The sequence below is a fragment of the Brachyhypopomus gauderio genome, chromosome 8 (genome assembly GCF_052324685.1).
Source record: "Brachyhypopomus gauderio isolate BG-103 chromosome 8, BGAUD_0.2, whole genome shotgun sequence".
NCBI classification, from domain to species: Eukaryota; Metazoa; Chordata; class Actinopteri; order Gymnotiformes; family Hypopomidae; genus Brachyhypopomus; species Brachyhypopomus gauderio.
The window spans coordinates 13,873,199-13,899,814 of NC_135218.1; the positions used below are offsets into that span (position 1 = coordinate 13,873,199).

At 40.2% G+C, this 26,616-nt stretch overlaps 3 protein-coding genes across 5 annotated transcripts; 2 read left to right on the forward strand and 1 right to left on the reverse strand.

Annotated features, from left to right (window-relative positions):
- The first annotated feature begins 197 nt into the window (after positions 1–197).
- nit2 (nitrilase family, member 2) lies at positions 198–4,450 on the forward strand. The gene is made up of 10 exons (XM_077014750.1): positions 198–357; positions 593–711; positions 825–945; positions 1,193–1,281; positions 1,551–1,644; positions 1,731–1,805; positions 2,255–2,333; positions 2,411–2,509; positions 2,617–2,672; positions 4,042–4,450. The coding sequence occupies exons 1-10, from the start codon at positions 330–332 to the stop codon at positions 4,134–4,136; spliced, it is 855 nt and encodes a 284-aa protein (XP_076870865.1). The 5' UTR covers positions 198–329; the 3' UTR covers positions 4,137–4,450.
- Positions 4,451–4,780: 330 nt separating this feature from the next.
- On the reverse strand, positions 4,781–7,762 carry LOC143521643 (T-lymphocyte activation antigen CD80-like). Of its 2 annotated transcripts, none has more exons than XM_077014747.1 (5): positions 7,095–7,762; positions 6,684–7,010; positions 5,936–6,217; positions 5,418–5,623; positions 4,781–5,323 (listed from the first exon to the last, which is right to left on the reverse strand). In XM_077014747.1, the coding sequence occupies exons 1-5, from the start codon at positions 7,150–7,152 to the stop codon at positions 5,294–5,296; spliced, it is 903 nt and encodes a 300-aa protein (XP_076870862.1). In that variant the 5' UTR covers positions 7,153–7,762; the 3' UTR covers positions 4,781–5,293. The 2 variants fall into 2 exon arrangements, with proteins under 2 accessions (XP_076870862.1, XP_076870861.1); XM_077014746.1 differs by having other exon boundaries at positions 5,474–5,623; positions 7,095–7,757.
- Positions 7,763–9,083: 1,321 nt separating this feature from the next.
- Positions 9,084–23,032, forward strand: cth (cystathionase (cystathionine gamma-lyase)). Of its 2 annotated transcripts, XM_077014742.1 has the most exons (13): positions 9,084–9,215; positions 9,305–9,508; positions 11,312–11,393; positions 12,745–12,840; positions 12,983–13,092; positions 13,200–13,334; positions 13,828–13,885; positions 13,968–14,045; positions 15,269–15,421; positions 16,344–16,465; positions 17,396–17,448; positions 17,989–18,127; positions 22,392–23,032. In XM_077014742.1, the coding sequence occupies exons 2-13, from the start codon at positions 9,338–9,340 to the stop codon at positions 22,404–22,406; spliced, it is 1,212 nt and encodes a 403-aa protein (XP_076870857.1). In that variant the 5' UTR covers positions 9,084–9,215; positions 9,305–9,337; the 3' UTR covers positions 22,407–23,032. The 2 variants fall into 2 exon arrangements, with proteins under 2 accessions (XP_076870857.1, XP_076870856.1); XM_077014741.1 differs by having other exon boundaries at positions 9,141–9,508.
- The last annotated feature ends 3,584 nt before the right edge of the window (positions 23,033–26,616 follow it).

A 26,616-nucleotide genomic window follows, 5' to 3' on the forward strand; every position in this document is an offset into this window, starting at 1 on the left:
ACCTATTGGACACTTTTACAATTGTCACTTGATATTTGCCTCATAATACACTTACAAATACACGGGCGCATAGAATAGTGAAAGAACATGCATTTACCGCTAATAAACACTGCTCTGTATAAATTTTTGACAATATATAATTGTCAAAATATCCGTACAAGTCTAGTTTCGACGGACTTTTATATTGAAAATGTGTTTAGTGTGCGGCCATGTCTGAACTCTTCATCATGTTGTGATTGGTTCCCTCTCCGCCTGCACTGTTAAAGTAGCTTCCTAGCTAGATTTTTTTCTAGTTAAAGTCTGTGACGATTTCTGAAATACGTACTTTAATGTCTAGCATTTTAAAGGCAATGTCAAGTGAGTGAAAAATCTGTTTTTTTTAATGGGACGAATTTGTCTGCGTGCCATTCTGATGTCCGATGATATTTCGGCCTTCCATAATGTGCATGGGTTATTATAGCTAGATATCCAACTAATGGCACCTGTCATTATCATTTTGATACTTTTAGCTGACTATAATCCATTATATTCTCTCTCTCTCTTAAGCACACTGTTAAATTCTAAAAGTCTAATGAACAAATTCCGTTCCCAGAGTTCCGTCTGGCTGTGGTGCAGTTGCGCGTAACTACATCGAAGGCTGAAAACTTGACTCGGACCAAGAGGTTGGTGCATGAAGCAGCGGGCCAGGGGGCCAAGCTGGTGGTTTTACCCGTGAGTCACCGTGAACCCATAGCCGCACTAGTCTTGGACCATAAACATCTACAGTTTGGTTTCTCCTCAATTTAGGAGTGAACATTGACAATTGTACCACTGTTTTTCTTAAGGAGTGCTTCAACTCTCCATATGGGACAGGTTTCTTTGCAGAATATGCTGAGAAAATCCCAGGAGAATCATCCCAGGCATTGTCAGAGATTGCCAAGGAGTGTGAGATTTACCTAATAGGCGGTAAGAGCTTACATTCAATAGGCTACATTACACATAAAGGTATGTTTCTCAAGAGCCTTTGTAGCATTTTGCACAGAAGAAGAGACAGAAGACAGCATTTTTAAAAACATACATTAAAACACATGGTCAAGTAAATAAACCTGCGGAGAGGTTCACAGCATTATGGGAGTCCTCTCTGCTTTCTGACCAACCCTCAGCCCAAAGTTCATGATGGCACATAATTATGATTCACATATTTGTTTTCCAGGTTCTTTTCCAGAGGAGGATGGGGGGAAACTGTTTAACACATGTTCGGTTTTTGGTCCTGATGGTAAGCTACTGGTCAAACACAGAAAGGTTAGTGTGAGTTACAGATTAGGGGGGGAAACTGCTTCGCATAACTGAAAGTTAGGTTGTAACAGAACATTGGTGCAGAGATGGTCAACTGCAAGTTGGTCTACATAATTTGTTGACTTATTAACTTACATAAAAATCTAATTTTGTGTGAATCTGTGTATGATAACTCTGAGGTGATTGGGGACTTTCTGAAAATGGAGCACTGTCATTGAAGCTACTGCATTTTGTTTCTTATGCCCTAAAATGTTGTCTCCACCTTCTCCCTACAGATCCATCTCTTTGACATTGATGTTCCTGGGAAAATACGTTTTCAGGAGTCTGAGATACTAAGCCCTGGGAGCAGCTTATCCATTTTTGAAACCCGTGAGTGTTCAGTGTAGCTGACGCATCATGATTACACTTCTGCTTATGGGATTATTTTAACAATATTCTTAATTTTTCCTTCACAGCATACTGTAAAGTGGGTGTAGGTATTTGTTATGACATGCGCTTTGCAGAGCTTGCACAGATCTACGCCAAAAGAGGTGAGTTGTGTGAACGGGATTGCAGAATTGGTTGGAGTTGGTAGATTGTTGTGTGTGGTTCTGTTTTGATCGTACTAGTTGAGTGATTCCTAGGTTGATGGACAGTGGGTGTTTTGTAGAAGTCCAAATGCCCCACAGTCTTTGACAGTGCAGTTATAACAAACCTGATGTGAGTGTGGAACAAATGAGGGGGGAAGGGGGGGGGGGGTGTTTGATGGATTTGTCAAATGATCTCTGAAAATTGCAGACTGGTTTAACTTATGGGTTGACTTAGTTTAAAAGAGAATAATGTGAAAAGACTCCATGTTTCCATGGTGTTGGTGTGCAAAAACATTTCAGTATTAGACAGCGAACTTTTGGTGGTAACGTTAGAATCAACCAGACTCAGCTTGTAAGGAAAATTGTTGGATAATATTGTCAATACACCCCCTACTTCATGCTCTTTGTAGGCTGTCAGCTGTTGGTATATCCTGGTGCCTTCAACATGACCACAGGGCCGGCTCACTGGGAGCTGCTACAGAGAGCTCGGTCAGTGCCTGCACTGTGAATCAAACTCTGGATTATTCTCTACCATCTCTTTGTATCAAACTGTTGTGTTTCCTTAGTGCGGTGGATAACCAGGTGTACGTGGCCACTGCTTCACCAGCGAGAGATGATACAGCCAGCTACGTGGCGTGGGGTCACAGCTCTGTCATCAACCCCTGGTCAGTGCCTTGGGTTATTGGCCAACCGGGTTTAGACACTGATATACGGAACTTCAGCAATGTGGTGAGGAATAATCGACTATGGTGGCTGTTTTTATCTCATGCAGGGGTGAGGTGATCACAAAGGCAGGATCTGATGAGGCTATTGTGTATGCTGATATTGGTAAGTTTTAGTAGTTCTTTAAAACATAAATGTGTCCATTATGAAAACAATTTTTACTTCTTAATTGTAATCATTATATTTAATTTATGTAGTATTTTCTTATTGAAATAATACCTGCCGCATTAAGAAATCAGACTACGCCACTTTTGGAATTCATGTTATACCTCAAAAGGCCACAAGTTCATCAAACCAGGGAACAGCAGGCATTGGCTCCCAACACGTATTATTAAAACATGTATTATTAAAAAGTGAGCGAATATTAGTATTGTTATACTATTACTAATATTAGTATTAGTATTGTTAACCTTTTAAATCCTGTAAGGCGCTTTGTGACAACATGTGTTGTGAAAAGCGCTATACAAATAAACTTTGATTGATTGATTGATTGATATTACAATTTTATTTCAAAATGTTAAAATAGCTTAGCCAACTATAAAATCCAGGATATAATAGTCATATCAGGGATTGGACAGCAGGGGGATGCAGACTTTCCAGCTTCCAAAAACTGCAGTCAATGGGCTAAAATAACTAAGGCTTAGTTACTAAGCCAATCTCAGCCACTTCCAAGGCGGATGACCACCATAGTGAAGGCACACCACCACTCTGAAAAGAAACCTTCCCACCTGAAGCACTCAGTGCTGGAAAAGAAAATGCAACAAAGAAAATGCAAATATGAATCAAACTGCTCACCAGTAAGCCCTTGAAACAGTCCTCTCATGGCTTCCCAGGAGGGGAAGCGTAAATGTTTTGCATACATTTGACATAGAACCTTGTCACATTGTCACACAAGAGCTAAAAGTAGGCAAAGAGAACCATATCAAACATATAAGACTTATTAGTCATTTATGTATTGAGGAAAGTGATTTAAAGTTACATATCTGAGTGGCAAAACAAAGTGAACCATTGCTTTCGGTATCTGGTGTGACCCCCTTATGCAGCGCTAACGGCATATAAACATTTCTGCTAATTGTTGATTAGTCATTTGTTTGATTTGGTTCTCTTGGAACATGCTGCTGTGACGACTGTTCACGCCTGGCACTCCCATTGCGAAAGGCAGGGAAAATGACGTTTGTGGACGCCACATGTAAACACATGCCTCAGGGCACAGTGCAGGGAGGCTCCTCGGGAGTGAATCAACAAACCGTATTTTCCCAAGGACATTTAAACACAGCGCTCTGTGGTTAATAGGACAATCAGGAAGCGAAATAAAGCCCCAGAAAGAAATGATATTGTAAGGTAAATCTTAACTTGCCACAGTAATTAGTCATTTATTTCAGGACATTTCAATTGGCAAGACGTGGCTGTTTAACACCAGTTTCTGCTGTTTGCTTCAGTGTGTTTGCAGAGAAATATGTTCTTTCTCTTACAGACCTGCAGTACTTAGCCGATGTGCGCCAGCAGATTCCAATCACAAGGCAAAAACGTGACGATTTATACACGGTCAGTGCTGTTCATGAGGGATGAGCTGCAATCAAGAAGAGATCTGGACACTTACGTAATGATGTCACAGCTGAGGACAAACCGTCTGTCTGCTGGACTTTGTTCTACTGGACAGTGACTGTCAAGGGACTGAGATTTAAGCGCTATCTACAGAAAGTGCTTGAAAGTGATTTTCCCCCTCACTTATGTCAGATCAGTTTTATTCTTTATTATTTCATTATTTTTCTCAGCACATAAATTCTTTGCAATAGACCATTATTTACCTCAATGGGTAATCTGAATAAGTGCTCAGATATTATGATCTTCCACATTGAAATAAATTTGTTTATATATATAACTATAGTACGTGAGTTTTGAGTGATGAGCCACAAGTGTTTCTGGTATATCCTGATCAGTTTCAGCTAGTAACTCAACCCTTGGTCCAACTATACTCAAAGTTAACCACCTAGTATTTTATACATAGCAACAATGAACACATTTAATATTTCCTCATGTGCTGTAATATTATTTTTGTTATACATTAGTTATAATCCTGTCCTTTAAAGCACAGTTGAATGTATTCTTATGCTAAGAGATTAGTTCTGATTTGGAATTAATGAATACAGTTCAGCAGTGAAAGTGTAATGCGAGGAGGGGTGAAACGGGATACCAGGCAGAGAACGTTCTTTGGACATATAACGTTTATTTGACATCAAACGGGCACCCGCTACCTAGAATCAAACAAAGAATGCAGACAACACATATGTTTAAATTCAGTGATGCTAACTAGATTGCAATATATAATGCTGACAAAACGAGACAGGTGCAATGAAAAACACGAATAACACAGACAACACATGAACACACACCAAGACATACACAGAATTGACCATATATGGGCGAACGTAAGTACATGGACACACCCGAAGGGAGGGGTCAGGGGCTGTACCGTGATAGAGTGTCATGTTTTCCCAGTTGAAATGAACAAAGTTTATAGGATCCAATTCTGCTGAAACAAAGAGGCTGAAGTACTTGCATTAAAGTTTGTGAATTTCCAGATCAAGCCCCTATCAGACTCTAGTGACATAATAGTGAAGCATGTTCTGAAGCTAATTCATCATTTTGTTTGTCCCATGTGACATTACCATGTGTGTAAAGGGTTACAGGACGCATCTCTCTCAGGCGGCCTGTATCCATGATTATCATTTCTGTTTTGCCAAAGTCTGAATCCTCTGAAAACCATGAAAAAAGAAAGAAAAATAAGCAAGCATCATTGGGCCAACGTTTCATGTAGTATGCATCCGATCTATGCTGTCTTCATCACACCTGACCAGAACACCGTGAGGCGGTCTTCATCAGTTGGCGTTTGACTGCAGCACTACCTGCACGTGCTCTTCTTGCCTCCTGGTCCCACTTGATTTGAAAGCCCAGAGCCGTTGCCACCAGCATGACGACCAGCATGCAGAGAGTGAGGCTGAACACCCACGGGAACGCAGAATGGTGCTGCATCACTGGATCCAGCTGCACACCAACTGATTGAACAGAACAGCATGTCCACCATGCTCAGACCAGAACAGGGTTAAGGGGCCATCAGTCTGTGTTCTACTTACAGACTTCCAGTGAATAAGAGCAGTGATGTCATTTTTGTTTTAGATCATGATGACTTACATTCATACTAATAGACAAATGTAAGTAAAATGATTTATGTATTTATTATAGACTACTTGAATTATATTATAATAATAAGGAATACATGGTTACTCGTGCTTACAGAGTGGACATTCATAGAAGTCATCGTTATCATAGGCCTATAGATGGCACAGTCACTATGGTTTAATACTCACAAGTTGTGGTGAGAGATTCATTCAGTAACTGGTTTACTATGGTACAGGATACAGTACTGTCCAATGAGATGTTTGCCTTGAGCACACTGGTGATGTTGTAGAGCTGAGAATAGGGAAGAGTGCCCACACGTGTAGTGACTGTCTCTACCTCGGGCCACTGTGAAAAGTTGATCAACCAAAGGACTGAAGGTTTGGGAAACCCTCCCCAAGACTGGCAGACAAATCGAGCTACATCTTCATCCATGCTGGGTTGTTGCAGTAACAGAGGGGATGTAAAATGAGCTTGAAAGAAAAAAGAAATAAGTTACAAATTTAAATTGATGTGACCTTCTAAAGGAAATCTGTTTTGCATTCCAACAGCATTAATGACTTTGTCATTAAACTTTGCCCCCTAAAGACAGTCTAACTAAAAGTCTAGCTCTGCCACTGCTAGAAGTCTATGTACAGTCTAGGTCTATGTTCGGTGCTGACAACAATGGATAACACGGGAGTTTATGAACAGTAAACCACTTTACAGTGTAACTAAGTCTTCATGATGGCTTATGTTTACTCTCAGTTGTGAATTTATTATGCCTATGCAACACATTGCATATCAGGGCATTTGTTAGACTGGAATAAAAATAATCTAATATTTAATTTCCAAAGCAAATAATAATAATAATTATTGGCAATCTATAAATATGTAGTTACAGCATATACACAACATATGCTCATATTAAAAAGCTTAAATTAGTCTGAATGGCGTTACCTGCAACAGTGAGGCAGGAAGTACATATTACTGCACTTGTTCCCTTGTCAAGAAAGTTTATGTGCATACTGTAATTTTGGGTATCTGAGACACTGATGTTGCTCAGCTTCATGGTGAAGTCTCCAGGTTTTGTCATGTTTATGAGTGAGTGCTCTTGTTTCTGATTGAGTCTCTTCTCGTGTCCTTCTGTCCACGCTGCTGTATACACTACATCATTACCTCTTCTCCATTCAAATGAGATGTTCAAAGAAGCCAAATTCTCGTGTCCATTATAAAGGCAGGGAAGAAGAACGTCTTCCCCACTCACTCCAACAACACATGCTTCAGCTAAATGGAAACATACTGATAAGATTACAGATTACAGATAAAAAGAATTGAGCGAAACAGTACAATACTTAGTGAATGACCTACCTTGAAATGCAGAAAAACTTAAAACTTTCAGCAACGTCATGAACCACGTTTTACTCATCTCCTGTAGTCTATGAAATCAGCCAATAGATTTAAGATCCAGAACGCGGATCTTAAACTTTTTAACCGGTAGATCTTAAACTACCACTTGACTTTTTGTAAGTGGTAACCTACGATCAGTTTTTTTTTTAATCAACAATGTCATCGTACAACGTTGTCGATAATGCAAGCGTAGACCTGTCGGTATAGATGAATTTGTATAGCGTAAAAACCGTTTTTATGCGGGAAACGTCAGATCAAGAACGAGCAAATTAGGAAGAAGGCAATTAAATTAAGAAAGTTTTAAACCAAATAATAATATCAACAATATAATGCTTAAACAAGAATGCTTCGGAACACCCCCCATTGTTGTATAACTCCATAAACTGGTTTAACTGGTGAGTTGAACGTTGAAAGTTTGTTTATACACTAACGTAGAGAAACTATTCTTCCTGGCCCTGTTATTGCCCCTGTCAGTGCCCGTATGAGTATTTTTAACCCTCTATGTCCATACATCTGTCTTCAGGGGCTTCATGTGTGTCCCTGTCTCTGTCCCTGTCTCCATGCATGTGCTGTGCATGGAGATCGTTGTGTCTAGCAGCAATGGCTATAGTTGACTCACCCTCAAGCAACAGTAGGCTTATAATAACATGGGAGACACCCTCTCCTTTTTCAAGTATGTTCTATTTAATAACAATGATTTCCCATTCATAGCAGTATATAACAAGGTTTTGTGATTTTTGTGTTTGTTAATTTTGTTTGTATTTTTGACCTATCTATACTACAATCTAGGATGGATATTTTAATTTCATAAGGCATTTCTCGGTTTGCTTCCATCCTTACAGGTGTACACCCATCATAATGCTAAGGGAGGCTGCCGTCTGTTCTCAGGAGTTCAGAATGCTGCACCTGCCTCCTGGAATCACCCCCAGAATTGCTTGGCCCTTCGAGAGCTGCTCTCTCTGGAAGAGATCAAGACCATTCTGGATGATCTGGAGGCAGGTGCATTAGGATGTAGGTTGTTTTCCCGAGTTTGAGTGTCGTTGTTTGTTTTGAATGATTGTGTTTTATTGCTAAAGAGAAGCATCTATATCACTATGATGATTGTGTAATTATGTTTGCAATACGTATTAATTGTATTGCTGCTGTGACATCCTTGTAAAAGAGATTGTTAATCACAGTGGGCATTATTATCCTGATTAAAAAGAAGGTTTATATTAAGGGAGATTCAAATACATTGAAACCCTGTGGCATATGGCGGAAATGACAGAAAAGAGCGCAAGCTAAGAATAGCAATGGGAAGGCCAGTCAGCTCTAAGCTCTTTCCTAGCACAGAAGCGACACAGAGGGGCCACAGAGGGCCACAGAGGGCCACGTCGTCGCAGGAGGAGGACCACGGGGTCGCTTTCAAGGCCAGACGCTGTAAACAGAACAGAGAGAAACGCGTAAACAGAAATCATGCATAAAATACTGCGGAGCTACAAAACTTAGGAACAAAAATAAAACACGAACCTGCTGGTAATTGGACATTTCGCTGACAATTTCTTATCTTACGTTTAAAAGTCAAATAAGCATCAACAGATTGCTCTCTGCCAACTGATCAGTACTGAAATTAAAAAATAAAACGTGGAACTATCGTATTAGACGTATTGACCCCGCCCCATAAAAATAAATCTTATGTTCAGGTTAAATAGGCTATTTATCAACAGTCTTAAAAGATCGGTAACATATAGCTTATGGCAATTCAGTTAATAGATATTCAAAAATTTGCACAACATAGTGTGCAACTGTTAAAAGGCCACGAATGTTTACTCCGGTGATGCCGATGATACATCAGTGATCATATTTAACTGGGACAGTTTTACATTGATAATATCATTGCGCGTGTTGCATCATCAAACCGCAATCAACGAGCTCGACGCTGGGCAAACGATGTGGCGCGCGCCTCCGTAGATCCGTGCAGCAATGGGGCGCGCGCCTCCGCAGCGCCGTGCAGTCATGTGGTGCACGCCTCCGCAGCGCCGCGCAGCCACCAATAAACTTCGTCTTCCTTTAGTACAGATACAGTGATTGGTCTCTACGCAGGTTGTTTCCACACGCTCACGTTAAACGTTAACCAGTCGAAGTATATGAATTATCGGTAGACTTTTTAAATTATTGCTATCGTATCTCAGGGGCTTCACAGGCAGACCTTTCAGGACTAACACATGGCTTCCAGCTCAAGCGACTACTCCGCCGGCTTCCGACAGGAGTTCAAGTCCTTCGCCACAGACGCGATCCACGCCGGCCAGGACCCGGAGCAGTGGAAGTGTATGGCCGTGGTGCCCCCGATCTCCCTCTCCACCACCTTTAAACAGTTCAGCCCGGGGAAGCACGCTGTAAGTTCACACGTTGCTTGTGAGAGATGGCCGGCTAGATGGAGGTCTTAGTGGTTACGCTGCAGCTGGAAGTGATATTTACTTAAATTAATTCAAATGTATCATTTTAGGTTAATATTCAGTTTCCTTACTGTCTTTCTTATGATATAACGTTTTGCTGGCTGGCTACTTTGGCTGGGTATATATATGGATAACTATGGTTATAGCATAACTATGGTTAACTATGGTAACGGGTGTGATCTAGTGATCTAGTATTAGTCTCGCGCGATAATGAATCTGGTTTATTTAGCCAATGAGCCCTCTCGGTTACAGTAGGTGATCCACTAGATCACACTAACGGTAGCTTTCTTGACTGTTGTAGAGATCAACAAATGGAATAAGGAAATAGATTAGCTAGGGTAGATAGCTCACTAGCTAGTTGTGTGACCAGATAAAGTTAGCCAGGTTAGTTAGCTAACCATTTAGTTAATGTTGTCTACTAAAAATATTAGTTATTGTTCAGTTATATAGCATTTTAAATAGCAGTTTATAGCTCGAAAGAGGTTTTTAAATATAAAACGTCAAACTCTTCCACTCGGTTCAGCGGTGTGGTGTAGTTAGTGGTTTCCAGTGTTAAAGGGTGAATGGTGTTGGTTGATACATAATAACTTGAGTTATTTTTAGAGCTCTTGGGTTTATGGTTTGCTTTGAACACTAGAATCACCAGAAAGTGGATGCGTAAAACCGCCACACGTATTTAATATATTATTTGTCTCTTTAGTGGTAGGTTAAATAAAGGAAACCCAAACATATTTTTAAAAGCGCCAGTTTGATGAACCATCACATAGAATCTTCACAATTTCATTAGACGTTTTAACCTTGAGCCTATTGTTGGTTACTCATATGGTACATTTTAGCTACATGTAAGTGAAAGTTAACAGTGAGATTTGTTTCTCTCTTGTTAAGGACAAAAGAAGTCTTTCTGGACTGTCTCTCACTCATACAGTTGTAAGCTAGACACAGACCTTTTAACTGTCCAGAGCATGGTTTTGGTGTGACAGCTATAGGAAATTAGTTTAGAGTGTAGATTGAACAGACAGGTGAGTGCTCTTTAAGCAACAATTTTGGAATTTCATGTACATTAAGTGTCATGTGAAGACGTTACCGCAAAACTTGACCCAGACAACTAATAGCTTGTGTGATATTGTTGTAAGGTTCTTTATTTTGTTGTTCAGTCTAATTTCTGGAGTCACTCTTTCTGTCCAGTCTGTTCCCCCAGAGAGAAACCTCGAATCAAGAGACGGGTCATTTTTAGACAGAAGGTGTGTGTGTGTGTGTGTGTGTGTGTGTGTGTGTGTGTGTGTGTGTGTGTGTGTGTGTGTGTGTGTGTGTGTGTGTGTGTGTGTGTGTGTGCGTGCGTGTGCGTGTGCGCGTTTGTGTGTGTGTGTGTGAGGGATAGATAGATAGATAGAAAGATAGAAAGAAATAAAAGGTTGTAGGGGTGATGATGAATAGAACTGGCTAGAGATTAGCCAACTGCTACTGATTACCATAAAAGCATTCACTGCCTGACACGGCATTACCTTGATAATAATGATGATAAGCTAATTTACTAAGAATTATAATTTATTCATACAGTTGTAATGTTCGTAGATGCAGGTTTTCAGATCACTTTCAGGCATTTACAGTTGTATAATCATCTACTTTTTTCACTTGCCGGATTCAGGGCAGATTTTGACATCATTGCAGTGGAGGAAATTCTGTTTCATTTATTTGTCATTTGAATCTTCAAAGTTTTAATGTGTTGTTGTTTTTTATCGTTAGGGTTTTGAATACGGTCGCAGTGGAAACCCCACACGTAATTGTCTCGAGACAGCGGTGGCGGCTTTGGATGGAGCTAAATACTGTAAGTCAATAAGATTCTCTTGTAAATTGTGTTGTGTTGTTTTGTTACTTTTTCATTGTTGCAGCAGATAAGAATTGGTACAGTGTAACTCATTATCACACTTACAAACCTTGAATAGATAAGCTGTGTGGTCATACAAATGGTGTATTATAATGATAGCGATAAACTTTAGATTAAACATAGATTGCAAAATGCTTTACAGAGAAGGTTAAAAGAATTGAAATACTTTGAGTACATAATTAAATGAAAATGTAAAGTAATGAGTAAAATTGATAATATAAAATACATAAATGATTTAGAATTAAAAGAGGACATCATAAACAGCTTATAGTCACAAACAGCTAAAGCAACACGGTCATCTTAGCCCCTGAGAGTATATCAACAAAGTAATTCCTCACTCTCTGATCGATGACCACACTCTTCTTAATCAAGAGCAGCTTAATTGAAGGCCTTTCAAAATTAAAAATGGCCTTGAAAGTGTCATTAAGGGGTTGAAGGTCACCCTGGAAAGAATTCTAGAATTAGGGTCCATGGTAGAAGACATCCTTTGAACTCTTTAGACGTGTGATGGGCACCATGCTGACCTGAGTGCCTCTGCAGGTTCATGCCTTGTGGTCATACTGCTACGATATAAAGATGTAAGCCCATGTAAACACTTGAAAGTATGCAGAAGTATATTAGTCAATTCTGTATGACACAGGTAGCCAGTGCAGCTTTATAAGGATGGTTGTAATGTGATCTTATCTTCACACATGCTAACATTCTTGCCACTGTGTTTTGAACCCTCTGCAGTATTGAAGTGGCATTTGTGGGGGCAAAAATTCATATTTTGTCTTTCTGTAATCATATTAATCTGTATTCATATATGTATTGATGACTCTTAGTAATGAATATAATGGAAATCACTTTATTAAGCATATGTTAGGTCTAGTACACATTCATCATGGTATGCTTTACATGCTTGTAGTCTCGCTCTCTTTCTATCAATCTAGTAGTAAATTGTGTATCTGTGAGCACTCCTTGTGAGTTGAAGGCAGACAGTCCTGAAGGTCTCTGGTCTGTAGATAAGTGCGGCTGGCGTCAGAATGGTATTTCTGGTGGACCGGAGGAACAAGGAGGCCTTGGTCCAATGACCCTGGCAGGGAATATAGTATAGTATAGTATAGTATAAGAACTATTGTCTGGGGGGGGGCAGCTCTCTCTTGCAGACGCTCTTGAGTGTGTGTAACAGATCTCTGGATGGATCCATCTTTCTATTTTTCTATCTTTTTTTAAAATAAACTTTGTACTTTACTTTGATACCATACCCAGCTGCTTTTGACTGTTCTTACTCACCATTATGGTTCATTAGGTGTGGCTCTCGCCTCTGGATTGGCTGCTACTCTTAACATCACACACTTGCTGAAGTCTGGAGAGGGGATTGTGTGCATGAATGATGTCTATGGAGGTGAGCAGCTGCTACACACAGTGCTCTTAATATTCTTCCTATTCCATTACATCAAGTACAGCTGATCTGCATGGAAACACCAAAGAGGGTTCCAGAATTGATAAAGATTGCCTAGATTCATGTTTTTTTTCCTGCCCCCCAGGAACCAATCGCTATTTTAGAAGAGTAGCTGCTGAAACTGGCTATGACATCTCTTTTGTCGATTGCACCAAACGTGAAGAACTGAAGGCAGCTCTTAAGCCTAATACAAAGGTGTGCCTGTGAAGTATTCGGCCTGAAGCAGTTATTTGGCTTGCGTAAGACGTATGGTTCATTGCTAAACAATAAGTTGGCTAAATGTCTTTTTCTGTTTCTTGTAGCTGTTGTGGCTTGAAACTCCAACGAACCCAACTATGAAGGTTGTAGACATCAAAGCCTGTTCGGACCTGGCACATGAACACAGTAAAGACATTATTGTTGTCGTAGACAACACCTTCATGTCTGCTTACTTCCAGGTATACCTTCCATTCAAGCATGTCTGCTTTGTCTTACGTTTATACCCTATCTGAGTCCTGACACTTGATCACAAAATATATACTTTGGTTCCTGGTCATACGAATTGTCTGTAGGAGTTAGGGAATTGGTTGGAAAATATTCCATAGAAACTTTGTAATTAAACAAACATCCGGTTTAAGGCATTTGGTGGGCATACATTAACATAAGTGACTACGTGACAACCAATTGTTCCAAAGCGTCTAAGAATCATTGATGTATTTATGAATGAACGTGTTTTGATCTTTTTAGCAGCTATTCTTAAAATTTCCTAAACTAGAATGGCATTCACTTCAGTTGACATGACCTCATCAATTACTGCTCATCACTTAATAATCTTTTTGTCTTGACCAGTGGCAATATAAATCTTCTTCTAAGCTGACTACTTTATGCATATAAATTTTTAAAATTACAATACTCCTTTTAATGCGACTTGCTAATATTTGCCCTTTACAGCGCCCCCTGGCCCTTGGAGCGGACATCTGCATGTACTCTGCAACAAAGTACATGAACGGTAAAATATTATAAACAGTCAGTTAAATGTTGCAGTTGGTCTTTGCATATTAGCTGATTGAATTTTTTTTAAATCTTTTCAGGGCACAGTGATGTTATCATGGGGTTAATTTCTGTCAACCGCGAGGACCTCTATGAACGACTAAAGTTTTTACAGAATGGTAAGACAACATTGGTCAAAATCAACAACACAATTAATCTTGCCTAAAAGATAAAAAATCTGAGATTTAATTTGCAGTAATGTTTGCAAGATATAATTTTTACAAGGTGAAACAGTAACGCACAAACTTTACTGTGAGGGCTTTGCACATGCCTTTAAATGATGTGGAGTCACATAGCTGCTCATGAGTCTTTTGAAGCTGGGGTGTTTTTTTCCTCCACACAGTTCTGGCCAGAGAACAGTAGTGAAAGTTTTATTGCTATCTTCTAGATGAACATAGGCTTTGATTTATAACCTACCTTGTACCATGATTGATTGATTACTTTTATTTGACATGTTGAAACAGGCACAGGGCAACACATAGACAAGGTAAAAAAAAAAACCCAGCAAGAAACAATCAAACAAAACAGAAAAAACTAGAAATAGGAACATATGAAAAAGAAAGACTGTCATTCATTCATTCTTGACATTCTTTTTGCTTGCTAGAAACATGGCAGGAATATTTGCTACAATCTGTAGAATCTGACAAGAGTACGCTAGGAAAGCAATCTTGAGAAATAATTTACAGGATCTGTGCCCATAATTCAACGTTCTGCCTTGTATCTTTGAAAATATTAGACCTTTCCTCACGGATTTTGCCAGAGGGCAGTTGTGGGAGTTTTATGTGTATCCTCTAGATCATGAATAACTACTTTGGTTTATAAGCTACCTTGGACCATGATTGATTGGTTTTGTTTAACATGTTGAAACAGACACAGGACAACACACAGATGAGCTAAAAAACACACAGATGAGCTAAACAAACAAACTTCTATTCTTTCATAAGTACTTGACCCATATATCAAGATTTAGACATGACCGTCATTCTCTTTGCTAGACTCTCTAGATAAACTGTCATGCTGGACTCTCGAGAAACCTGGTTGCTTTCCTAGTATATTCTAGAAAAGTAGTATTGAAAACTAATTTCCAGGATTTGCATTCAGGGAAAAAAACAAACATTTTTCTTGCTACTCAACTCGGTGTCCTGCCCCAAACCAATGAAAATGAGCATAGAGCTTCATCCTACTGTACTCCACAGTACTAATGAATCCTATGTGCTGGGCTTGACCACTTTGAACCATAACAGTGCATTCAGTCTTGCTGTCATATATTGGCCTATTTCAGAACTGTTTTTGAAGCGGGATGTGTTGTTGACCTTGCCTGTGTTCTTTGGCTCTACCACAGCGTTGGGAGCTGTGCCTTCGCCGTTCGACTGCTACCTGTGTAACCGCGGCCTGAAGACCCTGGCACTGCGCATGAAGCAGCACTTCAGGAACGCCATGGCGGTGGCCCAGTTCCTGGAGGCCGATCCCAGAGTGGATAGAGTCATTTTCCCAGGTGACTGACACATGAATACAATCATAAAAGCTGCAAGGTACAAAGTTTATGAACTACATCAAATTTAAAGCAGTTGAATACAGAATGAAACATGGATCTTCTAACAGGCACTTATAATGCCTTATAGCAGCTTCTTTTATTAATAAATGCATAATTGATTAGCTGTCTACTCGATGATGAAGGCAAACAGATAGAAGATGTAATTAAACAGCAATGCTTTAATTTAGTTTATTTGTCATGCACATGGTTGTACATGGTACAACATGAAGTGAAATGCTTATTCACGACCGTCTTCACACACAAATCAGTAAAGGAAGTAAGAAAGAGGTAATATATAGGCCTAAATCTAAATAAATATGCAAAAATAAACATGCTAAAATATATGGACATTTACATAGAGGTAGGGGTGAAAATGTATGATTTGGAGAATTATGTAAAGTGCAACGGTGCAAATTGGTTGCAACATAATGCTGTGCAAAAGAGCAGTAAAGTGTTTATGGTAAGAGCAGTAAGAAAGTGACCAGTGTAGCTTTTGCATTATTATTACTTTGATTAATTAGACAAATTCTAGTTCACAGTGATTTTATGAGTTAACAGATAAGAATCCATAGTGAAGTGTAGTATTTAGAGTTGTGTCTGGTTCAGTGTCCGAATAGCCTGAGTGAAGAAGCTCAGTCTCATCCTTTCTGTCCTGGTTTTCAGTGAGCGGAACCGTTTTACCGATGTTAGCAAAGCCAAGAACCTATTGTTAGGATGACTGTTTATAACCCAGCTTCTAGTTTCTTCAATGTTAATGTTTTAGGTTACTGGTTGAGGGTGAGGGTAACCTAAATCTCCACTAGAGGGCAACATTTTTTATACTCCTGGAGAAGTGCTTACATTGTAGAGGAGAAGCATTGTTGTCACCCCCTCTCTGTGCCAGGCTTGCCCTCTCACCCCCAGTATGAGCTCATGAAGAGACAGTGCACAGGCTGCCCTGGGATGATCACCTTCTACATTAAAGGAAAACTGGAGCACGCCACCACTTTCCTCAGCAACCTCAAGGTGAGCTGAGAAAAAGCTCTTTAAATACAACTAGAATCATTAGAACTAGTTTTATACAAGTACACAATATAGGGCTTGTTACTGCATTTATTTAGTCCTACCCTACTTACCTACAACCAGAGCTAGAAATATGCGTAGGTCAGTTCAATAAGTGTAAAAATGTTATATCTGTTACAAATGTTACTCCAAACCGAAGTACCAGCTGTGAAAAGGATCAATTACAAGAATGTGCAGAACCAGTTTTTAAAAGTTCTTTATTGCTAGCAGTCCAGCCTGCTTTGTCAGGGGGTTATTATTCAGCAAGCCTGATCTATTGTTTAACCTTAGTAAATGTGCACTTTAGAGAGTTGGTGTCAGCGACGTGTTAAACTGTAGTTGGCTATAATATGTGACACTATAGCTAAGACATTTGTTCACTCTGGTTAATCAGTATTTAGCCATTTAAATTATGTAATGCTATTTAAAGATCTGAGGTTCACATCAGTTCAAGGTTGCACACTGTTTATTATCTATACAGACACAAAGTAGTGCCTCATTACAATCGGACAGATATTTAAGGAGGATATAGCATGGAACACTACATGAATGCCATCTGAGAGTGATTGAAGATTGGAGATCTTTCCAAACCGAACTCCTCAGTTCACTGCCCTAGCTCAACTCCTGTTTTAACCCCCTTAACCCAAAACCAAGTGGTATTTAGTTTGCCACATACTGACCAATCAAAAGTGACCATATACTAGCAGCAAAATGTGCATAGAAGAGGGGGTAGACAGAAACGAGACTTCAGTTTGGACTACAACATAATGGGTTTTTAATTAACTTGACCATTACCCTTCTACATTAAACTACTGCTGAGCAGGGATCTCATTGTTCATGCTTGAACCAGGTGATGAGGATTGATTTCCATTGGATTTGTGTTCTGTGCTTCAGTTATTTGCACTTGCTGAAAGTCTGGGCGGGTACGAGAGTCTGGCGGAACATCCGTAAGTACCACGTGTTCTGTCCACAGCTGCAAACACAGCTCCTCACTCAACGCCCCCCATTCCCTCCCATTACTTTGACATATTGTGTCCTTTTCTGCTGGCGTTCATCTAATTGAACGACCATGCTGTGAAGTAGGCCCAGTTTGCTACTCTTAAGATCTCATATATTTCTTTTTTATTGCATGCATCATTCTGCGTGTTTTTAAAGTGTAGAATCTGTATATCCCACAAGGGGGCAGTAGTGTTTTTAGTCTGAAGTAGAAATGGATTTATTTTCCCACCAGTAGGTTTCTATTTATTTGTTTTTTAAAACATTGAACAGTTTGCATTCATCATATATTTAGAATAAATTGCAATTTTCAAAGAAATTATTGAATATTTTAACATCAGTACAGAGTCAGTGGCTCTGTGGCCTATATAAAATGCAGTTTTATACTCTTTTATGCTCCTTCCCTTCTCTAAAATCATTTCTTGATTGTAGTATTGTAAGTCGTGGCCTGTGCACCCTGCAGCATGACCCACGTCTGCTTCACCCACCAGAGCCATTATGACTCACGCCTCGGTGTCGGAAAACGAGCGGATGCAGCTGGGAATCACGGACACTCTGATCCGTCTCTCCGTGGGACTGGAGGACAAAGAGGACATTATCGCCGACTTGGACCAAGCGCTCGGCGTGGCCGTAAGTGACCGCGGTGGAGAAGCCGCACGCGAGCACGTGTCCACGCACGCCCACCTAAGCCCGTGTCTCGCACACAGACGCCGCTCTGGTCCCTCGGTAATGATTAATCCTCATACAAATGGCCGGTGCCGTATCTGGTGCCAAGGTTATCTCCAAGCTAAAGACATTACCACCTGTCATGTCACTTTCATAGGCTGGTGCCTGTATTCCTGCCCACTAGCACTTTCGAGTTCGTAATGGATCATGCTCATTTCACCAAATCTAATTGCCCGAAATTATGATGCTCTAAACAAGCCATATGTCAACACACGGATAAATTAAAAACAAGTGATGTGTGCACATCGTGAAGCCCCATGGCGACGGTCTATGGAATACACTTAGTCTGTTGCTAAGGGCCGGGAGCCGGTCTCGCCTTCCGCCACACACGCTGAAAAACAAGATGCAGCACTCAAATCAAGACGGATTGGCCTGGGGCGGAGGCTGACAGTTATTCCCCCGGAAACACGCTGGCGCAAATGGAGGCAGCCCTGCAGGAGGACGTAGCAGGCAGCGGGTGCAGCGGGGGCAGCGGGGGCAGCGGGTGCAGCAGGTGTGGTGTGTGCCTCCTCCTCAGGGGGGTGTGGGCTGAACTCCCAGGGGGCCACCGGCCCCTCTTGCAACGACACAGCCTGATGTGTGCTGCTGGTTATTAGAGAGCAAAGCACGTAATGGTAAAGTGTCACCTGCTCCTGCTTTTAGTGCACCTGACCACCATGTGCAGCCCTTGGCTTATTTGAGCAATATCTTGTCCGCTTGTCGCTAGGAAGCCTGGAAGATGAATACAGCCGGACGACATGGTCATAATCATAAGACGTTGATGCATGTATTAAGTTGTTGGGTGCCATCCTTCGCACAAAACTAAAATTCCTATTCCCTGCTGTTTTAAGTTGTGTGTCTGATACTGTGGTCAAAGTGTCATGCAGAATATTGACTCTTTCACAGTGATTAGATGCTCTGCCCACTTCCTGCTGTTTTCTTTTGGGCTTCCCAAGACAACATGTGCCTGGTCCGAGGAGCACTGTGGTCCTCCGTTTTAGAGAGTGCTGTTGCAGATTCATTAAAGACCTGCTCTTTTTTATACTCTTTTAGCTTGGTATGACATCAGGTTCACAGGGGCTGTTCCGTAATCTCCCATGGCTTTCTCTTAATGGAAAAATATAGATTGTGGCATACTTACTGTCTCAAGAAATCAAGAAGTTAATTATCTAGCTCTTACTGGGGCCCCTGTAATTGCTGAATATGCTAATGTTTGTTGCCTTCCTCTAGTGAGCTTCCAATGGTGAACTCTCTGGCAGAATGCCATTTGAAAAGGCTTGGCAGTGACTTTGGGTTTCAGCTCATCAAATAGTCAATAGGATGAACAGACCCAGAGTCCATCACACTGATGACTGTTTCATTCCAGCCAGGAGTGACACTGCAGTACAGAAGCTTGTGGAAGTCTTTTACATTTTGCTGTATTGCAGTTTGTAAACGTCCTCCAAACACATCTCACACGTACATGGACACAGACGTCTGGCGGTATGAGTGAAGTAGAATTTGCACATTGTAAATTCTGTGTATAAGTACTTCATACTAATAGAGGAAGTGGGTGTTTTTGCCACAGTGTAGCTACGAAAAAGTCCATAAAGATGGACCATGACTAAGGTTGAGATGGAGATGGATCTCCTAACTTCTCTTTACCCCTTGCCTCCTCTACAGTGATCATGTTATACTTGGGTAGCTGATGTTTGCAGGTGTAAATACACATAGGCAGCCTTGTGTTCGAATTGTGTGACGGTGCTCACACAAAGTACAAACAAATACATTTTATGTTTCTGCATACAACTGTGTATGCAGAATTATGTACTGGCTTCACGCATTAATACTCCCGTGGACGGCAGCTGAGCGCTCAACGTCGGGACCTCTGCATGTCCACCTATTTCCTGAAGCTCCAGAAACACTATTTTGGTGCTGCTGTTGCTTCCAGAGGCCGGGTGTAATTATAGAGTGTAGGTTCTACATGTATTCGATGCCGCTCTGTGTGTCTGAACGCTTTTCACCCTCGGGATCGAGCTGCTGCTGCACATATATCCTGCCATTTCACAAAAGTAATGTTTACAGTCAATAGGGCCAGCAGCCCACTGGCCCCACGGCTCATGGGGGGTGACTGGAGGCACTGATCGAATGGCACTCTCAATCATTAGGTGGTTTCTGCTATAAGTGCTGCTGGGAATTAACCATGAAGAATCATGAGATCCAAGAACATATTTTGGCTGTGACTGTGGGGCTCATTATATATTTATGTCAAATATATGTGAGGAATAGAGCTTAATGATATACAGTTGTGATCAAATTTATTCAACCCCCAATGCTGCGAAGGGTTTTATGGAATTCAGTGCACATTTGTAATTGTGTTCATAATGAAATCTTACAAGGACTTGTTAAAGAACTAAATGCAACTAAGATAGCATCAATTTTTTTTGTCATAAAGTATTAAATGGCCTTTTTGTGATTTCTTCATTGACACAATTATTCAACCCCTTTACGACTACCACTCCTAAGAACAGAGGTTCATTCCAGTGTTTTCCATCAGGTATTGAAAACATCTGTGGATGTCAACGAGCAGCAATCAAGCATGATAAGCACCAATTAGGCAGATTTAAAAGGACTGTGATACTCAGCTCCTTCTAGACATCTACTGGTGTGTTTCCAAGCATGGTGAAGGCAAGAGAATGGTCCCAGAAGACAAGAGAAGAGGTTATTGCTCTTCACAAGAATGGCAATGGATATAAAAAGATTGCAAAGTTGTTAAATATTCCAAGAGACACTATCGGAAGTATCATTCGCAAGTTCAAGTTAAAGGGCACAGTGGAAACGTTACCTGGTCGTGGCAGAAAGAAGATCCTGACCGCGACTGCTGTGCGCTACCTGAAGCGTAATGTGGAGAAAAATCCCCGCGTGACTGCTAAGGAACTGAAAAAAGACCTGTCAGATGTGGGCACTGAAGTTTCAGCTCAGACAATAAGGCGCGCACTGCATAACGAAGACCTCCATGCCAGAACGCCCAGACGCACCCCCTTGCTGACTCCAAAGAACAAGAAAAGTCGACTGCAGTATGCCAAAAGTCATGTGGACAAGCCACAAAGGTTTTGGAACAGTGTACTGTGGTCAGATGAAACTAAATTAGAACTGTTTGGGACAATGGACCAGCGCTATGTTTGGAGAAGGAAGAACCAGGCTTATGAACAAAAGAACACCTTGCCTACTGTGAAGCATGGCGGGGGGTCAATTATGCTTTGGGGCTGTTTTGCTTCTAATGGTACAGGAAAGCTTCAACGTGTGCAGGGTACCATGAATTCCCTTCAGTACCAGGAGATCTTGGAGGAAAATGTGATGGAGTCAGTCACAAACCTGCGGCTTGGGAGACGTTGGACCTTCCAACAGGACAATGATCCGAAGCACACATCCAAGTCCACTAGAGCATGGTTGAACATGAAAGGCTGGAACATTCTAGAGTGGCCATCGCAATCACCAGACTTAAATCCAATTGAGAACCTCTGGTGGGACCTAAAGAAGGCAGTTGCAGTGCGCAAGCCTAAGAATGTGACTGAACTGGAGGCTTTTGCCCATGAAGAATGGGCTGATACCCATAGGTCGCTGCAAGACACTTGTGTCAAGCTATGCTTCACGCTTGAAAGCTGTCATAACTGGAAAAGGATGTTGTACTAAGTACTAAAAAATAATGTCACTAGGGGGTTGAATAAAACTGATAATGATGTGAGCACAGTAAAGACATTTGTGGTTATTCCATCATAAATATTATGTTATGTTTGTCTAATTTATAAGTGCCTCTTTGATATAATTGTAAATAAGATGACTGAAATGATCAAAATCAATGTCAAACTGGCCAAAACACTTTATTTCAGTGGGGGTTGAATAAATTTGATCACAACTGTAGCTTATAGAAAAATTAATAAAATTATTATTTTTTCTTGAGAACTTCTATTACAATAATTGAAATTCTTGCAATGTTTATTATTATAAACGTTTATTATTAGTTGGCACCCTGTTTATTTGTAAAATCAATCAACCAAAGGATATAATGTCACAAAGAAACAAACTCTAAGGTGAAACGCTGAGATCACTACTGATGCAAAAGTCTGTAAATTGTAGATGTATTTAGAATACACTAAAAGGATTGGTCAACCTTGTTCATTTATTGTGATGTATGTTTGTGTTTTAACAGCACCCAAAGAAATGAACATACCAAGATGGGCCAGGAGCTGGGACACTTCCACAGTGCAGATGACACGTTCTTTATGTGAACAAAGAATGATCATCTTTATACGATGATTGTGCTTATGCTTGAAATATTTTTCTGATGTCAGGGATCAGGAAAACAAAAAATTGTTTCCATGATTTTTTATCCAGGTGAAATTCTTTTCATTCTTCTCTCATTCTATTAAACCAGGTGAAAGGTAAAGTTAATGCCATCTTATTTTAAAGTTGCTGCTTTTGCGTTTTTTACGCAAAAAAAGTGCCATCTTTTGATTGGCTCCTAAAGTATTGGGGCCTTGCAGAAATCAGAATGTGAGTAATCAGAGGATGAGAAAGGGAACACTGCTATATTGTGGTATTAAAAACAAACAAAAAAAAACATTTATTTGCCTACTGTTGGATTGTGAATAAAATGTGTAAAACACAAAAGCTCTTGAACATTTTTTTCCACTGACACCAAGACATCACCAAGTACACACGGAGAATCTGTGAAACACTGTGCAGTCAAATGACCCTCAGTAACTCAACATTGTCTTCACAGACTATAGAAATGGTGCTTTAGCTCTGTCATGTGTGCTGCTGGACCCATTAAAACCATTTGTAATCTCATTCACTGTTTCATTTCTCATTACTGAACTTGTTTTGATGGTGGCATGACGAAATCAATTTCTTTATAGTGACTGAACACAGGACAGGGAGAATTTGTAGATAAATAGTGAAAGACATGTCTAATATCTTTAATAAAGCGGATGGACAACTATTGTATGTGGCTGATAATTAATTCTTACTTGACAGGTCTAATAGGACATGACTAATCTTTTGTAATGCCTTGATGTCATTTGACATTACTCATTCTTTATTGTGCATTATTTTTCAATATGAACTTTTCAGTCATGGGGTAATTGCAGATTTAGTGGAAGAACCCATCAGGATTTCTGCAATTAGCTTGCTTGGGGATTTATTTAGTGAACCCTATAATTATACCAGAGGTGGGGACTCGAGTCACATGACTTGGACTCGAGTCAGACTCGAGTCATTAATATTAAGACTTTTGACTTGACTTGAAAAAATATTCAGAGACTTAGACTTGACTTGGACTTTTACACCAATAACTTGGGACTTGAATTGGACTTGAACCTGTTTACTTGCAAAGACTTGATTTTTTTTACACCAAATCTAAATTTTAAAACGCATATTAATATTTATAATGTGCGCCCCATTAATTTCATTTCCGTCCTTCTGACGCAGACCAGTCCTCTGCTTTTCCATACTCTGTACGTGTGTGCATGAGCTGCAGCACAACCAATCAAATGGGGGGTTGGCGAACGTAAATTTTTACCGGGCGGGGTGTAAAATGGACACAAATTAAGTATTATATCGCGATCGATCGATCGCCAGGGGTTGGTGCCAGAGCGAACTAGTAACTCATTGAATCATAGATGTGGATCAGAGGTAAATAAACTAGATTTTTTTTCCGTCGTGAGAAATCGGACGTGTGGCGTGAGAGCGTGTGAAGACGGTCAAATGCGTGTGTCTCACGCTCAATGCGTGAGAGTTGGCAACCCTGGGTTCTGTATCTGAACTCGGGGAAGAGAGCCTCTCTCTGTCACCATCATAATATCCAGTTCTATCTCAGCATGGATTGTGTATTTGAAGACATCTACGTCGAGAAAAAAATATATTGACAAAAGTGGAGCGAGTTTTCAGCTATGGGGACTTCATTCATCGTGCACAAATGACATACAGACTTTTGGCCAGGAAATGCAATGCAGAATAGTTTACTGAAATGTCTAAAGTTGCAGATTCCTGTTAATTGTTCAGTTCTTATATTTGTTTGTCTTGTGTCACTCACACATGTTCTCCAAGAAACCAGATAAGAGAAGAGAGGGAAAATGCTGTTATGGTTCTTTGTATTGTACTGTGAAAATAGCACTTTTTATTTGAACATGGAGTTCTACTTATGACTTTTTCACAGAATATTTATTTCTGGAAAATTGTAGTTTAAAGTATGAATATTTTTGCAGCTAAGTTTAACAAATTGAACTGTGCAATAAAGAGGTGTAATTTTAATTTTTTTAATACTTCGTGTTTTCAGTTGCACATGTTTTATCAAGATTTGAGGAGAATACAGATTTTAAAAAGAACGCATGTCTATTATTTACATTTAAAATATACCTGCAACATTGGTAAAAAAAAAAAAAAAAGACTCGAAAGGACTTGAAATTCCAAGTTTCAGACTTGGGACTTGACTTGACTGATGCCTGTCTTGACTCGAGACTTGACTTGACTTGAGTGTCTTTGCTTGAGACTTGACTCGGGACTTGAGGTATAAAGACTTGGACTTACTTGAGACTTGCAAAACACTGACTTGGTCCCACCTCTGAATTATACGTTCTGCTTAAGAACTCATCAGGCAAAATCAAATTTCACAGCTGTTGCTTGTCATGCTGCAAATGCACAGCAGCTAGGCGTGTTACCTACAGAACCTTATTTGTGTCTAAGAATCAGTACTCTTAAAAACAAAAGTCAATGAACTTTTTTAGACAGGTCAAAATTGTCAAGAACAGTCAGTGGTCATTGTGCCACTAGTAAAACGTTTACCTTAAAATCTTTGTTATTGTTCATAGAGTCATGTATTAGCTTCCTGAAGTAAATAAAGTTACTGATAGATCACATAAAGATGGACCATGAATAAGGTTCAGATGGAGCTCTTAACTTCCCTTTATCCCTTGCCTAACCTGCATCTACAGTGATCAAGTCGTAGTTGGAGAGGAGAGGAGAGGCACTTGCATGCACACTGTATTAAAGGCACAGTGTTTTGGAGCCAGATTTACACCTGAGAACACCAATTACAATTATACTACAAACCAACCTTGATTAGTTTTGGTTTGATGGATATCAACACACGTCATTTTTGTTTTACATTTCTCATAAAACCTTGTAAGAAGGTTGCCGAATCTTGAATGGAGAAGATTGCTTCATCCATCCCAAATATGTTCCCTAATGGCCTGTTGTATGTAACAAATGATGTTTAGATTTTAGCATCTCAGTGTTACCATTGAGGTGCACAAATTCCCTTGTCTTACATTCTTTCACTAACAACTTTAATTCTGTTATAATATTAAATGACGTTGGAAACCCCATATAGTCGGACATTCTACACCTTCTGTAAGGGAAGATGTGGCACGCCGGGGCGGTAAAAGCGCTGACTCTTCTTATTCTCCACAAGATGTTGCCATGTGTCTGTGGGAATTTGTGCTCGTTCAATCAAAAGTCCCGTTGTGTGTTCACTAATGATGGATGAGAAATTTGAAAACAGCTTTCCAGTAAATTTTCAATGTGTTCACTGGGGTTTAGGTCAGGTTGCTGTGCAGAGACCTGGAGTTCCTCCACATTAAAACTTTTCAAACCATGTGTTTATGGACCATGGGTTTATGGACTGGGTTTTATTGATTTGCTTGTGCCCAGGGCACAGTGATCTTGGTCAGGAAATGGCCTTTTGTAAACTTGCCACAAAGTTGGAAGCATGTAACTGTCTAAAATGCCAAACCAAACTTTGTATGCCAAACCATTAACATTAACCTTTACTAGAACTAAGGGTCCTAGCCCAAGCTGTGAAAAACCCCAGTGCATTATCTCTCTGCTGCCAAACTCAACGTATTCCAGCAGGTAGTGTTCTCTTGACATTCTCCAAACCCAGATTCATACATCAGACTCCTAGACAAAATGTTGCCAGAGCTTCAGAGTTCAGTGGTGGTGGCCAGAACGTGGCAATACACATAGTTATCTTAGGCTTATGTGCTGGCCAGCTATTACCAGACGCTCTAGAAACACACATTTTGTGCTGCTGTTGCCTCCAGAGGCAGTTTGAAATTATTTATATGAACATTAGTCTTCCTAAAGAGTATTAGGAATGTTTACTTTTTCCCAAATGAACTATTTCTCCAACTTGGCATGAGTAGTCCTGGCTTTTTAATCAACGTGGTAAATCATTATTGGCAGATGAATTGTTCCAGAGTAATTATCAACCCAGAAGCTATGCTACTCTGATTAAGAGGTTTGTCAGGTTCTAGTTGAATTCCTTGAATTCTGGCAAATGAGGTTCATTGTTTCTAGGAAACCTTAGAAGCAAATGTACAATTGCATTTCACATGATATGATCACGTATGGCTTCACTAAAGTGTCAAAAGAAA